Source organism: Ptychodera flava, chromosome 3 (assembly GCF_041260155.1).
Source record: "Ptychodera flava strain L36383 chromosome 3, AS_Pfla_20210202, whole genome shotgun sequence".
NCBI classification, from domain to species: Eukaryota; Metazoa; Hemichordata; class Enteropneusta; family Ptychoderidae; genus Ptychodera; species Ptychodera flava.
Window position 1 is genome coordinate 2,260,313 of NC_091930.1, and position 20,970 is coordinate 2,281,282.

Here is a 20,970-nt window from a genome sequence, read left to right on the forward strand (position 1 = left end):
ACATGATGACTATATGAGGTAAAATCATCGGATGTTTTGATATTTGACTCATTAGGGCATTATTTAATCTTCCTCCAACGCACAAAACACCATTTAAGATGACTGGATTTAACTTACTAAGAGGGCTGATATATCCTTTGCTATCCCGTCTCCTCTTGGCGGTTTCATTGTCGTGATTTCCCGTGGATATGCTTTCCACTGAACCAGTTTAACAATTTCCTTTGTAGCTAGAGTAAGTTCTTGGACTGTTAGTCGGCCAGCTTCGATGGTACCACCATTGCATCTTCCATATTTGGTTATATACTTTTTATACCGTAGTAACAAAGCGACCGATTTTTGAAGCTTATACCATGATGAACATCTATACATTAAGGATTCAAGGCTATCTGAATCATCAGGAGAGTTGTTCTTCTGCATTGCATGAACTTTGGCTTTCTTCAGTTCTTTGTCATCTTCAGGAATTTCTGGTAAATCAGTAGGTTGGGTTGGCCAGCTTGATCGTAGTTACCACAAAAACTGTGGACCTTCATACCATAAATGCAATAATCTAACATTGATACGGTCAAATTGTATACCACATGATGCACAATCTGCAGGATTCAGCTCAGATGGTACATGATGCCATTGGCTTGGTGTCGATGCATCATGAATCACTTGAAGACGATTAGCAACGAATGTTTTGGAACCTCCTCGTTGAGTTACGAATGTACTGTCTTACTATGGTAGAGTCTGTCCAGAACTGCTCCTGATGATTGGTAGTTGTAATTCATCACGAATTTGTTTGCTGATCTTCACAGACACTGTTGCAGTTGTCAGCTCTAGTCTTGGATTGAAACCAAAGTAGGACTCCAATGAGAGAATTTGTCATATCTGGGCCTTGAACGAGCTGATCATTCAGAGATGTACCACCATATTTGGCTGCACAATCAAACACAACTCTACATTTGTCTGGTTTGTGAGGGTTGATTACCGGATGGTGAAGTCAGTACCATACGGGTTGGTCTTTTACCACAGCATTTTCTTTAGGGACTCTCCTTGCATGGCCTTGTGAAATATAATTTTTCATAGTTGATGAATATATTTCAAGTAGTGTGTCATCTTTTAAGGCATCTCTTTAGCAAGTGTAGTCTCTTCTCAGCCAACTATCTGTTGTTCGGTGATGTGGGTGTATCAAACTGCCATTGGAGTTTCAGTTGATAATGTCCATTATGCAATCAAATAGAGATATCCATGATTGCCTTGGTCTTATATCTTCTAATGACATACATACCTTGGTGTCATTTAGAGATTCACTGAGTCTGTATTGTACATCTGTCCCAATGTAGAAGAAATAGTTTCTGCACACTGGAAATAATTTTTACAGTTGAGGCCTTGGTCCATCTTTACGTAGTTGACATTTGCATCAAGTGTCTTTGATCCAGCCATTGGTCCAATGAGAGTCCAACCAATGAGTGTTTTCACTGCAAAGGGTTGTTTTCTTCCTCCTCGTCGTTCTTTCAAACTCCAATGTGCTTCATCCTAGAGAACATCCTTGAGATGGGATCATCTCTGTGTGTCTCTCGCAGATGAAATACTGTTTTCTGATATCGGAAGCTTGTCTGTTGTCCAAATTTTATCCAGATATACACCAACTGAGTCGTGTAACGATTTCACATCAAGCTGCACTTGTAACCACGTTTTCTCTTTTCATCATTTAATGTTGATAAAGTGTAGTTGACTGACTTCCCATTAAGCTCAAGACGGTCGACTAGGCTATCAAGACATATTTTAGTGTAAGATCCACTGTCGAGGAAGGCGTAGGTTTCGATTTTTGGCCCACCTTTTGGTTTACTGACTCTGACAGGAACGACTTGAAGACTGATGTGAGGTCTGCTAGTCTGAACAGTACCGCAATATGATGTACCACTGGCACCATTGCTCGAGTTTGGAGCATCTCCAGGTGTTTGCAAAGATGAAGGACTGCTTGGTAAAGGATTTGCATTATCACTTGCATTATTTGCTTGGCGTGTGTCAGACGAAGAAATGGGATGCAATAGAGGATGATGGCGTCTTCCACAATTGGTAACAGGGCAGAACAAACCACTCTTACAATTTTTAGTGGTGTTTGGAGGACTTGCTTCAAAGCAACAATCACATAACTTGTGTGTTTTCTGATAAAACCTTTCTTATCATCGTACGATTTTCCTGCAAATCTCCAGCATTTGTCGATTCCGTGTTGACCTTTACAAAACAAACACCCAGTTTCTGAGTTTTGCCTGTCAGCACGATTAGATTTAGCTGCAGGTTTTGCAAATGTCCTGCTGGTCTTATCAACATTACTACCCTGTGTGGTTAAAGTTGTAACCTTTGTTGATGGTTGCACAAACCTGCCCTTTGTCTTTGGTCTTGCATCTTTATCAGAGTCTGGTTTGGATCCAATCATTTACCGAACCTCGTGTTGGCTAAGAATTCTCTACTTTCTACACATCAAATGAGAGAGTTCAGGTTCAGTTCCGGAATATATCAACTTACCATTTCCTTTGCCCAATCAGCTTGGAGATATGTTGGTAAGCGCTTGACGATTTTTTCCCAAGGGTACCCATGGCGTTAATGTCAGCTCTGTAATTGATCTGAAATGGACTGAGATTGCAACTCTTCATGTTGCAGGCAAGTTGAAGCAATTTGTCTGTTTCAAACCCTTTAAGCTGTGGTCCTTTAAGAACCTTGTCTATTGTGGCTCTAACAATAAGATGTTTTTGCCAAAAGTTTTGATGTAGTATTCTCTTGGCCTCTTTATACCCTTGATCCAGTGGCAAAATGATGCAGTTCTTTATTGCCTCCTTCGCTGGTCCAGTACAGTGCTGTATGAGATATGCTAATCTGGTATTGTAATCTGTGACCTTTTGTTCCACATTCACTTCAAAGTTTTTCGAGAAGACTGGATAAGACACAGGATCTCCATCAAATGACAGGACTTCTCGTTTCGGCATACTCAAATTAAGTGTTAGTGCCTGCATAGTTTCACGTTGGTGTACAAGCATACGTTCAATAGCATCTTGCTGACGATCATATCCTCTACAATTTCCTTTTGGGTCAAATGGATGCCATTCTGGTCATTAGGATTCAAACCTTGTGCTTTTTCCCATCCAGGTCGTGAGTTACTAATATCATGGTCAGGTTTCTGACTTTGAGAATGAACAGGAAAGGACTGGAAATACCTGTTTACTTGTTCCATACCACTTGGCATCTCTGCAGTCTGAGAAACGGCTGACTTATCATCTGGCAATTCTTCAAGTAATGTGCCGTCAATTTCTGCTAATTTCACTTCATGCTCAGCTTCCATGACTTTCATTTCTTGCTTCAACCTATCAAATTCGAAATGTGCAATGAAAATCTTCTTCTTTGCGAACTTCGACGCACAATTTGACTTTGAACTTGACACAGAAAAGTTTTCCCTCTTGAAAGAAGACACTCGACTTCCTTGAGCTCTGTTAACATCTTCTCTAGGAGCACTTTTTTCTTACGGCTAGAAGTAGAATTTCTTGGTTAATGTTCTTTACATTGAGAACGATGTGAACGAACTCAAGCTTCGGACAGTGTTTCACAAATGGTTGGCGCAGCAACAGCACTCGCCTTGGCATTCTTCATTGGCAAAAGGCAAGTAAACTGGTCGCGACAAACAATTGTTCGTTTCTGTTTGATTTGTGGAGGTATTGTACTGCTAGTTCCATCCAGTTTCCAAGGCGCTGATCCAAACATTGTTTTCTTTTAATTTCTGCTTCATACTCAAGTTCGACGTTGTCTCTTTCTTCTTGAGAAGCATACTTCTTGTATTCATGACATGTCCTTTGATAGGAGTCTAACAGTCTAACTATATCCATGCACTTGCACTTAACTTCTTCGTAATGGGTGGACTTCATTAACAGAGTTTCAATTGCCATGTACACTCTATAGTTGGGTCGCAAGGTAGGGTTCCCATGCACCCCATGGATGTATTTTTTTAACCTACATTTTTGTAATCCTTAGGGTCTATATTTAATGAATTTTGATGTTCCCAAAATCAAATCGTGTCCCATGGGGTTCATTTGGCGCCATCTTTGCCGCCATCTTGCCGCCATCTTGGATTTCAACAATGGGGTAGGGGTCACGTATCTACCGCTCGACGGAAACAGAAACAATAAAATACTATAAACGTTACATTTTTAGAAAGCCAAGATCATGGCCTTTTCATTGATATATAACTTAATAGGGATTAATTAATATTCGAACGTCGATTAGACTTTATATCGGCCATTGACCGTAAATCGTAAAAATTTGCTAAATTTCACACCCAATAATTAAGTTCACGTTCCTCCAAACAATTTTTCATAAGGTATTTATATATTTTTTGGAAGAACTCAGTGCAATAACAAGAAAACAAGATTAAAAGTATGTGTCTTGAGATTTAGTGGGTGCATGAGCTTGTTTTCTTATTACGCGGTATGCCACATATCCGTGTGTAACATGAGGGGTAGGGGTAATGTTTCCCTTTCTGTTTCGAATCATGAGCGATGAAACCATAAAAATGTTACATTTTTTGAAAGTGCTGCATCAGACCTTTCTAAAAATATATAGATTTATGGGAAAAGTTGCATATTTAAAAGTTACAAAGCTTAAACCTTTCGGTTTGTGTCGATTTTAAGTGATTTTTTAAGAACGAAATTACAACATATGGGGTAGGGGTAATGTTTCCCTTTCTGCCTCGAACCATGAATTACGAAACCATATAAATGTTATACTGTTTGAAAGCTCTGAAATGGGCCTTTCCAAATATGTATAGTTTTATTGGGAAAAGTCCATATTTTAAAGTTACAAAGCTTATGCCTTTCAGTTTGTGTAAATTTTAAGTGATTTTTTAAGGACGAAATTACAACATATGGGGTAGGGGTAATGTTTCCCTTTCTGCCTCGAACCATGAATTACGAAACCATATAAATGTTATACCCTTTGAAAGCTCTGAAATTGGCCTTTCCAAACATGTATAGTTTTATTGGGAAAAGTCCATATTTGAAAGTTACAAAGCTTAAACCTTTCAGTTTGTGTCAATTTTAAGTCATTTTTTTCAACCAAATTTTAATATAAGGGGTAGGGGTAATGTTTCCCTTTCTGCCTTGAACAATGAATTACAAAACCATATAAATGTTATACCATTTGAAAGCTCTGAAATGGGCCTTTCCAAACCTGTATAGTTTTATTGGGGAAAGTTGAATATTTGAAAGTTACAAAGCTTATGCCTTTGTGTCAATTTTAAGTGATTTTTTGAACAATATGCACAAAACAGTTAGTCCGTTGGCCAGGTATCGAAATCATCCCCTCTTAGGCATTTTACCCATTATGATTTTCTGTTAGCAAGTATTCTCAGCTGTCATAATCTGCTTATTTTCCATTTAACTGATGGTGTGTGAGAGTGTAACGACTTGTTTGTGAAGGGCTGTCACGCCCTCAGTAGTAAAATTTGGGTAACATATTTACCGCTAGTCAATACATTCTTAGAAAGCCCAGATAATCCCCTTACCATTGGTATACAACTAAATGGGGATAAATCGATATTCAAACATCGATTAGATTTTATATCGGACATGAAATGTTAATTGTAAAATTGCTTAATTTCAAACCCAATAATTCAATAATTAAGTTCATGTTCCTCCAAACAATTTTTACAAGGTATTTATATATCATTTGAAAGAACTTAATGCAATAGAGAAGTAAAAAACATTAAAAGAGTGTATCTTCTTGAGACTTATGGGGTGCGTCGATTGTTTACCTAATATATGGTATGCCGTACATCCCTCTATAATATACATTTAAGGGATAGGGGTATGGGTAATGTTTCCTCTCCTACCAAACGCAGCGAATAAGGAAGCCACATAAATATCATATCTCTGAAACACTAACGCAGTTGTTTTTCCAACAAGATATGGCTTGATGGGGTAAACTCAAAAATTATGCAGTGACAATGCCTAAACTCAAAAGTTTGTGTTACTTTACTGACATTTACTTGTTAAAAGGAACATAGAAAAATACTCTACAGGCATTAAATAGCACTAAAAAGCTAAAATGGTGGTTAATAAAAGACGTTTTACTCATTTCAATAACTCAAATTAGGGAAAGAAAGTTAACAGCTATAATATGTCAAAAATTATATATTCCAAACCCACAAACACTAAATTGGATGTCATAGTCGTCATGCAAAGTTGATATGACAGCAGCAACAATCAATCCCTTTTCTGTAATTGTATCGCGAGAGATATATAAGCAATAAAGCACCACTTTGAAAGGTTACCACACGGTTTCGACCGGTAAACAACATATACGCACGAACTTCAGTCGTGTGTATAAGGAGTGAAATAGTCAAAACCGAGCTCGAGTGGTGTACCTAACTTATAGGGGTTGTTTATCGCTATATTATATCAGTATATTGAAACTTGTGATGAAAATACAAACAATGTGAAAGAAACCCACTTTGGAGATAGGAATGGCAAACTTTACAGTATATCGTAAATACATGCACAGTCACGTGACCGTCTGGGCAAATCAGAGCTCACTATTAATAATGTTACTTTTAATACCACACAGGAACACGAGAGAATCTTTTATCGCTGAAAACCAATCACCATTAATCCACAATATAGCTTCTCCATAATAAGATAAGATGGATCGACAACACTTTACCTTCCTTACCAGAAAACAAGAGATCATAACCAATTTTTCGAATTATTTTACAACGCAGAACACTATATACTCCCAATGAGGATTACATTTTCGACTGGGTACTAAATTCAATAGCAAAATAATTTGGAACTAAAACCCGAAAAGCCAAATGTCACAGAACGCATTCAAATTACGCAACTAATAGTAAACAGAAGGCGAAAAAACACTCTCTACACCAAGCAATAAGAAGGCGAGACAAACCTCAGAAAATGACTAAAAAGGCTTATATTCCCATTGACACCTCAATGTTTAAAATGCCTTGTTTCTTATCATGGATGACATTAAACCAATGTTAGACCCTGACGTCTTTGAAGCAAAGACCTACAAACGGACGTTTTAGGGTCAATGCTTGAAGATACCATTCCCACCAGCATGATCGAATCAGAGAGACTAGATTGATCTAACTTTCGAGCTAGATCAGCCACCAGCAGCTGAGAAAAAATAAGTCAACATAATCATCAGAGTCAAGCGAGCTAGACAACGGCTTCACATATTATACTCCACAGAGAGGACATTCTTACACAATTCACAAAAAGCGTTCAAAAGCTTCGTAAAGGCATTGTTCGCGATCCCAGGGACGGGCATGGCTGGTTGCGTGGCAAATGCAAAATGTTAGTCATGCTGAATCAAGGTGTAATCAAGTAAAAGCTTATTTATAGATTGGGAAAATCCTAATCCTGATAGTATTGATGGAATATAAACTTTGTGAAAAGTTGAGAAAATTTGCCACTTCTTTGATTTGTATGTTTTACATTCCATGTTGTACTAGCCTGTACTATACATAAACAGTCAATACATTCGGCAAGTATTCTGTGCTGTTCTTTTATAGTTAGGTCCCCGCAATCCGAGATAAGTCTTTCTATAGTGTCAACCATTCTCTTCGATTACTGTAATCTACTCCAATAAATTCCCATTTAACTCATTTGTATGATTACAGGGAAGCCTAAGCCTATCTCTTACAATCTAAGATTTGAGATATTTGACAACAATATGTATGCAATTTTCATTTTTTCATAGGCCTAAATAACACACAGAAGAAAGTCATACTCAATGTTTTGTCCAATTGAAAGTCAAATTTTCACCGAAACAAGTAGAGGTGGCAATCTGTAAGCCAAACGAGAATTAATATTAGCAAAGATGGATATTAATTAAGCCTTTCCCATTTCCGATCCCAGTTACTCATACAACGGGGTATAAGCGAAAGCCAAGAGTATCGAATGTGTTGAAACCTAAGTGGCCCCTATTCAGTACCACGTAGCCTACAGGTACACCTTAAAGAATACTTACCAGGCCAAAATACCGAGTGTTGAATTCCTTCAAAGTGGCAACACCTGGAAAGACACTGCGGCAACCAATTTATCACCCTGATCTCTAACTATTTACCTCTACACCCAATAAAGCACCGGACTCAAGACAGTTGTACATCACAAACTTAAGAAAGCGATCGAAGACACTCGCTACACAGAACGCGGGATGGAAGGCTGCAAAGACGATTCTTCAAATAGGCAAAAAAAGAGGCTAAAAACAACACAAACATTCACAGCAACGACGACAGGTCGGGTTTTCTTCCTAAACTACGGTACAAAACCAACCCAAGGGTCTTTCAAAGGCCACCGCACTTCCTTAAAGCCCGGCTCGAAATGGACTGGGATCATGATTAGTGCCAAGTTTGGTTGGGCGTTTTTGGGGCATGGCTCTGCATAATGAGTCTGTTGGTAACGGTTGCGATCGTTCGCATTATCTGCGGATCTGTTTGCTCTCAGATCACGCTCAGGCTCGGACTAATATAGATACGTACAGCCTTCGTTTCAAGGTTTGTTTCAGTCATGCCATGGCAAATACTCGAAATAAAAAAGAAAGGAAAACTATCAACTTAATCAAACAAGAGTTTGCTTGAATGAATTAACCGATGTTTCAGGCCATATCAACGTTCGTTATGTGAATGATTCAGCTGCTGACCGCCATGTACATACGGAATATTGGCGCCATCTAAAGTCGAATAATTATCAAAAAAGTAAAAAGCTTATATCTGGGCTTTCTAAGAATGTATTGTTTATGGTACTTTTTTGTTTTTGTTTCCGACTAGCGGTAAATATGTTACCCCTAACCCATTCCTATTTTACTACCGAGGGCGTGACAGCCCTTCACAAACAAGTCGTTACACTCTCACACACCATCAGTTAAATGGAAAATAAGCAGATTATGACAGCTGAGAATACTAGCTAACAGAAAATCATAGTGGGTAAAATGCCTTAGAGGGGATGATTTCAATACCTGGCCAACGGACTAACTGTTTTGTGCATATTGTTCAAAAAATCACTTAAAATTGACACAAACTGAAAGGCTTAAGCTTTGTAACTTTCAAATATGGACTTTTCGCAATAAGACTATACATGTTTGGAAAGGCCAATTTCAGAGCTTTCAAACAGTATAACATTTATATGGTTTCATAATTCATGGTTCGAGGCAGAAAGGAAAACATTACCCTACCCCTTATATTATAATTTTGTTTAAAAAATCACTTAAAATTGACACAAACTGAAAGGCATAAGCTTTGTAACTTTCAAATATGGACTTTTCCCAATAAAACTATACATGTTTAGAAAGGCCCATTTCAGAGCTTTTAAATGGTATAACATTTATATGGTTTTGTTATTCATGGTTCAAGGCAGAAAGGGAAACATTACCCCTACCCCTTATATTAAAATTTGGTTGAAAAAAATGACTTAAAATTGACACAAACTGAAAGGTTTAAGCTTTGTAACTTTCAAATATGGACCTTTCCCAATAACACTATACATGTTTAGAAAGGCCCATTTCAGAACTTTCAAACAGTATAACATTTATATGGTTTCGTAATTCATGGTTCGAGGCAGAAAGGAAAACATTACCCCTACCCCTTATATTAAAATTTGTTGAAAAAATGACTGAAAATTGACACAAACTGAAAGGTTTAAGCTTTGTAACTTTCAAATATGGACTTTTCCAATAAAACTATACATTTTTGGAAAGGCCAATTTCAGAGCTTTCAAACAGTATAACATTTATATGGTTTCGTAATTCATGGTTCCAGGCAGAAAGGAAAACATTACCCCTACCCCTTATATTATAATTTGGTTAAAAAATCACTTAAAATTGACACAAACTGAAAGGCATAAGCTTTGTAACTTTTAAATATGGACTTTTCCCAATAAAACTATACATGTTTGAAAGGCCCATTTCAGAGCTTTTAAATGGTATAACATTTATATGGTTTTGTAATTCATGGTTCAAGGCAGAAAGGGAAACATTACCCTACCCCTTATATTAAAATTTGGTTGAAAAAATGACTTAAAATTGACACAAACTGAAAGGTTTAAGCTTTGTAACTTTCAAATATGGACTTTTCCCAATAAAACTATACATGTTTGGAAAGGCCAATTTCAGAGCTTTCAAAGGGTATAACATTTATATGGTTTCGTAATTCATGGTTCGAGGCAGAAGGGAAACACTACCCCTACCCCATATGTTGTAATTTCGTCCTTAAAAAAATGACTTAAAATTTACACAAACTGAAAGGCATAAGCTTTGTAACTTTAAATATGGACTTTTCCCAATAAAACTATACATGTTTAGAAAGGCCCATTTCAGAGCTTTCAAACAGTATAACATTTATATGGTTTCGTAATTCATGGTTCGAGGCAGAAAGGGAAACATTACCCCTACCCCATATGTTGTAATTTCGTTCTTAAAAAATCACTTAAAATCGACACAAACCGAAAGGTTTAAGCTTTGTAACTTTTAAATATGCAACTTTTCCCCATAAATCTATATATTTTTAGAAAGGTCTGATGCAGCACTTTCAAAAATGTAACATTTTTATGGTTTCATCGCTCATGATTCGAAACAGAAAGGGAAACATTACCCCTACCCCTTATGTTACACACGGATATGTGGCATACCGCGTAATAAGAAAACAAGCTCATGCACCCACTAAATCTCAAGACACATACTTTTAATCTTGTTTTTCTTGTTTATTGCACTGAGTTCTTCCAAAAAATATATAAATACCTTATGAAAAATTGTTTGGAGGAACGGGAACTTAATTATTGGGTGTGAAATTTAGCAAATTTTACGATTTACGGCCAATGGCCGATATAAAGTCTAATCGACGTTCGAATATTAATTAATCCCTATTAAGTTATATATCAATGAAAAGGCCATGATCTTGGCTTTCTAAAAATGTAACGTTTATATATTTTATTGTTTCTGTTTCCGTCGAGCGGTAGATACGTGACCCCTACCCCATTGTTGAAATCCAAGATGGCGGCCAAGATGGCGGCAAAGATGGCGCCAAATGAACCCATGGGACACGATTTGATTTTGGGAACATCAAAATTCATTAAATATAGACCCTAAGGATTACAAAAATGTAGGTTAAAAAAATACATCCATGGGGTGCATGGGAACCCTACCTTCCGACTAGACTACTACTAACTCTAGTCATATGTCCGCGGTAAGCAATTACCGATCTCTTTTACTTATTGAGATGATCAACTGACTTACCTTCAGTCTTCGGGTAGCTGGTCTGGTTCTCTTCTTCCGCATCTGATGAAGAAGTTGAACTACCACTACAAATGTTACCACCGTGGTCCGCGTGAAACGGCTGAAGTTGCCCTTGTACATTGCTGGTCAACACCACCGTTGCATGCCATGGCTCAGAACTTGACTTGTTTGTCTGTAGAATCTGAGAACTATGTAGAATCTGAAAATCTATGTCGCTATTGGCCCCCGATGAACACACTCAAGAAAATCGTAGCACATTTGACTCCTTTTAATTCCTTTGAAACTGTATATACACACATACAGACTCAATACAGAGTGTATACACAATACAGAATATGGAGTTCAAAACACGGCATACGTCACACGGCATACGGCATATGTCATACGAAGTACGAAATACGGTACTGAATAGTAAAGAAAAGAAAATTACATGGCAAATAAATTTGTGCTTAAATGAACGAAATTACATGGCAGGTAACTTAAAATGAACAAATTACAAAGAATTCACTTCAAGTAGCTTTAAGACTTTTGTAATTTTCACTGGAAACTAAATTGGGTCTACGATACTGTTGTCTACCGACAGCCATTCTGTATACGTACATATAAATGCCATGATTCGCACAAAGAACAACGTCCGTCGACCTGAACACTTGAAGGAAGAAAAAGTTATACAGGAAAAGCGCTCTTACTTACCTCAAGTTGTGACACTTTCGGGGCACGATAGCCCTTTGTACGTGTGCGCACGGCAAAGGACGGAAATCTTGACACCGAACACAGTGTAACGAGAGTCTACACACTCAAATTTACCGAGATGGTCTGAACTGCCTAAATTCAAACTCGGCTGTATAAAGGGAGGAGCTAATTTACATGTTCAGCGTAACACCTGCACAAAGCCAAACGCCTGATATGCGGGAGAGAATTCACACCTGCACTACACTTAAACACAAAGGGAACTTGCACACACACACACACACACCCACCTACCTACACACACACACACACACACACACACACACACACACACACACACACTCCTGCACACCAGTGTGCGAAATTAAGAGAAAATAGCTTCAGGTCATAAGGGCCTGCACCAAGCCAAAGCTTCAGGTCCTTACAGAAAACTGTCGGTCCTAAATGAATGCAGTTGTTAACGACCATTAAAGTCAACTTCTCCACCATACTATGCTTTTATATGTTGTATTATTTTATTTTTCATGTCCTTTTATCAATAGAGTCAGTAGGTATTCACTCAAAAGGGCTATTGTTCACATAGATTGGAGAATAGTGTAAGTTAATGATCATGAATCATTCATCTACATGATCTGGAATTTGAAAAAGATCACAGCCCTCATCTTCGTCATTGTTATGTGCACACATTTATTTATCAATGTTTTCCACCATGGGGGAGGGGGGGGGGGGGGCTATGAGACTAGCAGGAGAATTTGACATTTTTTTCTAGCCATGTCAAATCCCCCACTCTCGGACTATAAAATGATGTCAAATACCCAGGGGCCTGGGAATAATGGCTCATGCACTGGCTACATGTGGCTGATGAAAGCGAGAAAATTGTCTCTCATGACTTTCTATGGGGAATGGTGTTCTCTACATTGCTGTGTACAAATGTACACTACACCAGGGCATGTGATATTGTGATTTGAAAATGGTTGGCGAGCTGAAAATCACTTCTGAAATTAGCCAACGCGAGTGGTAGAAGAGTGAGTGAATAACTTAGTACCTTGAAAACATCAAAAGGGACTGGACACAAATTACAGGGGGGGGGGGGGGGTTGGCCGTGTTTTTTGGGGGTGGGTCGCCATTTTCGCGCAAGCATTTTCGAAGGGTCATAAAATTTTGTGTATGCCTATGGGGAGGGTCACCTTTTTTATGCATCAAAGCTGAACTTGCATGTGCACGTATTGAAAAATATGGAATACTGAAAAAAGAAAAAATACCTCCTGGCACTTTCATTTTCTGCCATTTCCATTTTCGGCGCGCCCTTCGGGCGCAATTTTAAGGGTATAATAAACAATGTGTTGATGATCCAAGCAGCCACATTGATTTAAGTTGTCATGATTTCTACTTATCCAACTCCTCTATTGTGCATAACTGTCCCCTATTATGACTCTTTCAATAACAATTTGGGAGATCACTTATTTGATATCATTCTCCCATTGGCAATACATTGGGTATAGGTCGGTGTCAAATGTTCATGTTGCTGTATGTACATTTTTTATTTTTTGAGGACATTGACAGAATACAAACTATTCAGAATAGTGCAAAATGTCATCAATAACAACTGGAAGCTTCAGGTCGAACAACTTTTGAATAACAATTTAGGATCAGATAACCTATGAGTTATTTGTAGTTTCCTCATAGCCTACAATGTATAGTGAATCAACATTTCGATGAAATTCCAAAATCAAATTTCTTGCACAACCATGGACTTGAAACCACTCTAGTCTAATTATTAACATTAATACTAATAATTAGGTGTACAAAAATGCACAGATTTACTTAGTTTTGTATTGGAAAAAAAATATTCATAGTTTTGTCATAGACTGCTATGCATTGTGAATCGACATTTCAGTTAAATACCAGAATCAAATTTCTTGCACAACCATGGACTTGAAACCACCCTGGTCTAATCATGAACATTAATAATAATAATTAGGTGTACATAAATGCACAGATTTACTTAGTTTTGTATTGGAAAAAATTATTCATAGTTTTGTCATAGACTGCCATGTATAGTGAATCAACATTTCAGTGATATGCCAAAATGAAATTTCTTGCATAACCATGGACTTGAAACCACTCTAGTCTAATCATGAACATTTGTACCAATAATCGAGCGTACATAAATAGACAGATTTGCCAAGTTTTGTATTTTAAACAATTATTCTTACTGTTGTCATAGACTACAATGTATGATGGATGACCTTTTTATGCGAAATGCCAAAAACAAAGTTCTTGTACACAGATGCACGTGTTACCACCCTCTTCTAATCAAGTACAATTATGTCAATTACTCAGGGTCCATATATTCAGAAAAAGTGCATATTATTAATTATGAAAGAATTTTTTTACAGTTTTGTCATAGACTCCCATGTATAGTGAATCAACATTATCGATGAAATCTAAAAATTACATTGTTTGTACACGCATGCACTTTTTACCTGCCACTTCAAGCAAAGTGCGTTTACATGAATTATCACACACATATGATTTGAAAATTTTTTAGACAAAGCGTTATATCAGCCACATTTTGCCTTCCTTTTGGAGGGGGATTTCAAAAGTACAGCAAATCAGAAGGGGGGGGTCTTGAACACATTGCAGGTTTGTTGGGGGGTATTGAGTAACAGGGAGGGTCATTTATTTTCATGCACGGATAAGGGGGAGGGTCACTAATTTTTGTGCATGAACTTTTGAAGGGTCACTATTTTTGACGCAGCAGTGTTTCGAAAAACACCGGCCCACCCCCTGTAATTTGTGTCCAGTCCCTAAGTGCATGAATAATTTTTTATGCAACATTGATTACTTCGTCTTTTTTAAACAGAAGGAAGAAAATACTTGGTATGTATTTTGATATGACGTATGGATTACTTTCAGCATTTTTCAAAAATAATATGCTTAAATGTGGCCTCTCTGTTGCATTCATGAAGAAACAGGTAAAGTTATACTTTAATTAAAAGGATAAGTATCTTAACTTTTTTCTCGATTATAGAAATTCCAGACAACATGAATGGCAAACGCCCCTCGCGGAAATGAATGCATATCTTTTGATCGAAAAGTTTTGCTTTAGCGATTGCTTGGTCTCATCGCCCTTTGAAAGCTTAAAGTTATTAAAATGACTCTAAAAGTTTGACAGACACTCGATACTGCTGAAAACTATCGACACGATCAGATAATGATACCGTAAAATCTTAAAAAACGTATTTTGGCGACATTTAGGCCTACAGCCCAGGATGACGGTCAGTTTTGCAAGCCTGTCATAAAACGGTACCGGTATACATCGATACAATTTGAAGGCCTACTCTCGGCCTCAGAGAGTATACACGACGGATCGTGCAACTCGACAAAACTGTTATGATAAGGCCGCTCTTTTTATAAAATGTACACTTATTATCACATTGATATATCGTGGTAACAGTCGGCCTTGTTAACTTTTGTTAAAGACCAACGAGCAAGCAAGATGTTCTAGCGGTCCACAAGCAAACGCAACGAAACGTTTACTTGATTGTCGACTGCAAGCAGCACAATTGGGCTTTCGTGTAACATCTAGTCCTTGTATTGGGCGTAGTTCAAAACCATAGAGGTAAAAAATACCTCCATGTTCAAACCAAACATGATTAGTCAACAGCACTGTTATCTTAGTAGGTTTTTGTCTTAAACTCTTCTATGAACCGTTTATGTTTTGAAGCTTCAATGGAAAATCAAAGCAAAGAAAACGGCGTCAGTTTGATAAAACGAAAGGCTGTGTTATGTACATTTATAAACATGTAAATTCCGAACACTTAAAGTGTAAAACTAGAGAAGTGATACTGGGTATTGTTGTTATATGACACAGATATGCTAACATTACCAGGGTTACACTCACAAGACGAGTATTATTATAATATTGTATCGCATTGTTGCACCAAAATCAATTCATTCCATTGCTAGAATCTGCATACAGATCGAATTCCCCTACCAGGACTCGAAGTGCGATCAATATCCCCTGTTGCCCCGCACTCCCCGGTGGAAAGCATTGATAGGGGTATGGCATTCAAGTCTGAATCACATGATTCAGAGTCAGTCATCATCTGCATCTGTTACAGGTCTTGACGGAGAAATTTTCATCATTTATTCAAAATTTCAGTCGGTCATGAGGACTGATTCTGTATCCTTTGTAACTTTCTCATTCACTCAGCCTATAAAGTCCGTTTAGCATTTAATTTGGATCAACACTATCCTTACACTGTTCTGTATTGTCTGTATTCTCCCTTGTAGACATCTTCAACCTGATGAAGTCCTACTTTTAGGACGAAACGTTGTATCAAAATTACCAACAGAATAAACAGAAAATATACAACCAGATCAGTAGACTTGTGTAAATATATTCATCCATTATTCCCAAGCCACGCTACGAACAACACTGGAAGCTATCTGTACATCTCAAGTATACGTATATATATATATATAAATATATATATATATATATATATATATATATATATATATATATATATATATATATATATATATATATATATATATAACTGAGTTGATCAGGATAATCCGAATTACATTTCCACTACAAATTTGTATACAGTTGTACAAATTTGTTTCGTGTAGACAGCAGAGCCGCCTACACTCATCGGGTGTCTGTGTTCGACTGAACCATTCATGCTGCTGATTGCCTATAGGCTGATTGCTTACATTAGGTAGGGAACAATTTAGTTTGTTTTCGTTGTTTGCACCTGTTTGTTTGGTGCGAAAAGTTGCATATATTAGTGACTGCACAGGATGTTTTTTTCATATGTGTCTGCAGGTCGATACTAATATTGCATATGAGACATATATATCTATTCATTTTAAAATGATCTATCAACTAGGCAACCTGTATTAGGTAGAACGCGCCTCGGGGACAGAAATTCGGCCGTCAAATTTTATCAAGCTCTTGGCGAAAGAAAGTTTTCAACCGTCATAGTTTTCGAAATCGAAAATTTATTTTTTTTACCATAGAGTCAACACAGGGACGGCGGCCATTTTGAATTTTAAATATCGAGAAATCGCAAGTTATGTGTCTCTCTAGTACCAAAGTTTGCACGATGACCCCTGATTTTTATTCTTGCTTTGGTAAGAGAATGGTTGAAAGTTTCACTGAGAAAGTTTGAGCAAAAGTTTAAGTCTTTCACTTCGAGGTGCATATTACCTTAAGCTTATTCATAATTATTTCCAATGGCATTGACAGCTGAGCCCGCCCACATAGGTGTGTTGAACTACGATAATCCTGACAGAAAATCGATTGCTTCCATATCATCATTATTGTAATGTGTAAAGACTAATTGTTTGGATAAATGCCAAATGTTCGTTGCTTGGGTCTTCATTCTATGACTGAACAAGGCGAGCCAAAGTCAAAATGTCCTTGCGAGTATTAGCAAAGTCTGGGCTCCAATATAAGTGATCAGATAGAAGATTTTTTCTTGAAACAGTTATTCCTATTGCGAGATCCATATCAGATTCTGGTAAGTTTCTCTTGATCGTACTTCTGCTTAAATCATCATCAAAATGCCGAAGTGTGTGCACGAGTATATTCGATAGACACAGCACTGTGGCGGAGTAGACATTTTCCCCATAGAATGGCATTTTGTGTAATATTTTGCTTTGTTCTTCTCTTAATTATGCACCATGGTAAGGGATATTACGTGCAATATCGTTATTTTTTTATAAAACCTAAGCTATACGTTGAATAGGGGATTTGTTTCAGTTTGTTTTCATGAGAACTTAGAAAAATGACACAATGAACACGATAACCTCTTATCAGATACATCATACTTAATTCTAGCTCCTAGATAATTAGGGTACATGGTGGTTAATAAGGTTTTCAATTATATATCTATGGCATTAAAAACATCAGAAATGAAATTCTCTAACTTCATTGACAAGAAAGTGAAAGTGAAAGTGTAAGGCGGTGGCATATACTATACCATTAGTAATAATCAAACTATGAAATATAATTTGTTTTAGTATGGCAGTTCTATGATTACAGATTAGAATTGCAGTCCTGCATAAATGCCTACATAATTTCTATCTGCAGGGTTCATCCATATGCACTCAAAATGACCAATAGGCAGTAACTCGGTTCTGATATTAGCGTTAAAAACAAGATTTACTGAACATTCTGCATTCAAATGCATGTGGGCATTTTAATAGTGTCTCTCCGTTGATAGTGTCATTCATTTTAGGTCCTTGTATATGAAGGAAATTGTGTCTTTTAAAATTGGCTAATCATTTAAACCTCTAGAGAAGAAAGGCATAACGCGTTAAAACATCAAATTATATTATGCTTTATTACTGTTGTAAGATAATATTGATAATATTGATGAGAGTTAAAGAGGAGTACCAAGTTAGCACAAGTATTATAGAATGTTTGTTTTGTCTTGTAGACATTTAATGTAAAGTCCCTGCTTTTAAGCCATTCTTGGACAACAAAATCCAGCGTATCCCATAGCCTGCAATTTGCAGGGCAAAATGCTCAAGTAGTCAGACTTATAGTGAATAAGCAGTCATGTATGACTGCCTTTTGTGAAGTGCAAACAAAATACCTTTAATATCCGCCTCCATAAATCCGCTTCGTCAACAAGCAAAAGCATATCATTTCACTAACAGTGACCACCTTTTGTACTTTCAAACTAACGCTTTTAGACATAAAGTCTGGTCATATTCAGACATCCTGTTTGACATCAGCTCTAGCTAGACAACTTGATTCGGTTTTGGTGTCACTAATGAGGCAATGAAAATATCGGATTAAGAAAGACAATGCAGCAGACTTAGCCTTAAGACACGGGCTGGAGGATAGATTGGATCAGGGTAATATTTTTTAATGCACCGAATGATGGCTCTTGACACATTCTGAGTACCCTCTACTTCAATTGGCTTTCATATCTACTTAAATAAGACAACAAATACTACATATTCAAGCAACCTGACTCAATCTTAATTCCTCTTGTGAAAATTTACACTTAACGAAAATATGCTCATTTCAATCAGGAAATCTGAATTCTCAATTGACGCCATAAACCACATTTACTGATACATGTATATCTTTATTCCAAACAAGGTTGCTGATCTTTTTAAACTAAATGTATTTTCTTGTCCAGTCAAAAAACAAAAAACAGTGGCCATATTATTTGTGGGTAAATACTCAATTTTACCTCTATAGACGTATCATGTTTTAATAGATTTTGACCTCTCATGGTTTACTGAGGCTTTGGCTTTAACAGTTGTGCCTTGATTGTCCAATAAGACCAACGCAGGCCAGTAGGAAGACTTATTTACCACTTGGGAGAGTCAAAAATGAACCTAAAATAGCTACAACCCTTCCCTAGGAGGCCAAATGTCAAATTGTAAAAATTGGCCGGAATGCCATTTTTTGATATTCATAAAAATAAAACAAAGGCATTATTCCATATTTTGTATTAATTTCACAATATTTGAATAGAGGCTTATCGATGAATAAAACGGATGATTACTGAAATGCAAATTTTTCTTAAAATTTTGGGTCGAAAATGAGTGTTTTCGCTAATTCAGAAAGTTGCTTTTGTAAAATGTTTGGATGTCTTTCTCATCTTTTTTTCTCTTTTTTTGTCGAAGAAATATCATTAAAAACAAGATTAAGTGTGATTTTTTGTTGATGACAGGCTTGAAGAGTTAATCTTGAGTGTGTAAATCTTGAAATTAATGAAATTTGTCATTTTACCTACAACGGAAATTACAAAGAAAATAAGTGTGGTCAGTTTTTTTAAATAAAACAATTCAAAACAAAATTTCTTGCCAAATGTTGCTGCCTTTGACTCTAAATCAAGAGAAAACGAACAATATTGCCCCCGGTTTTTTTCCCCAAATTCTGCTTTTTGAGATTTGTGAGGTAAAAATGCTCTGATATCTTCAATTTTTATCAACATAAATAAACAAGGTAAAAGGCATTTAAGATGACCAAAACGCATTAATAATTTATATTGCTGTGGAGTTGAACTGTCATGAAAATTATCTTAAATTAAAATGATTGTGATGACAAAAACCGGGCTTGAAAACTGTAATTTGCTCAATTTTTGTTATGTTTGTTATTTCTTTTCTGCAATGACGTCATAGTCAATATATAACATTTCAAATACAGTAAAATCATATTTTTTCCTAATCCAAGTTACATGGCTAGACTAAAACTGCACATATCATTAACCTATTATGGTTACTTTATCAACTGTGGTCACATGACCCATTAATATACAAATATGCAAATGATCTAGTTTCGATTACTTAAGAACAGTTCACAGATTTCATTGCTCCTTCGTCATATTCAAATCCCAAATACTGTTACATATATGACAATAATATCAAATTTTGCTGCAGCAGATATTGTATTACAATATTCGGTGCAATATAAGAGTGCAAGTACAAAAGTTCAGTTACAATTCTTGTCGGTGTAGTGAAAGTTGCAATGATATTCAGATAGCATCCCAACGTAGAGTGGTTTGTATTGCAAATATCGACATACAAGGACAAAATTCAGAATCTCTAGCCAAATACTTAATATGATCATATTTTTTCACAGACTAATTCCTAGCATAGCACGAAATTCGGTCTTGCTAATTATGCATTTACGTGCATTCGTCACTTGAGCTGCCGACTCTGTCACTGTAAGACCCATACTGGATCTCCAATAGCACTTGCTCGTAAATAATTACCCCCCCCCCCCAAAAAAAATGTGGTCGCGCTTTCTCAATTCCAGATAAAATTGCATATAAGTCCTTTATTTGACAGTAAATTTATTTCATTACATATGTAACACAGATTACCAATCTTTTTGCGGCAAGATAAAGTTGGTATTTTCACAGACAGTGATAATATAGTCCATCATTTTTTGCATTTTCTAAAGAACTGTCAATCAATCAATCAATCAATCAATCCATTTATAAAGCGCCTGTATCCTATAAA

At 36.7% G+C, this 20,970-nt stretch overlaps 1 protein-coding gene across 1 annotated transcript; it reads right to left on the minus strand.

The window, feature by feature from the left end:
* Window positions 1-1,649: 1,649 nt before the first annotated feature.
* LOC139130279 (uncharacterized) lies at window positions 1,650-2,969 on the minus strand. The gene is made up of 2 exons (XM_070696031.1): window positions 2,512-2,969; window positions 1,650-1,959 (listed from the first exon to the last, which is right to left on the minus strand). Exons 1-2 carry the CDS (start codon window positions 2,967-2,969, stop codon window positions 1,650-1,652), a joined length of 768 nt encoding a protein of 255 aa, XP_070552132.1.
* Window positions 2,970-20,970: the final 18,001 nt, after the last annotated feature.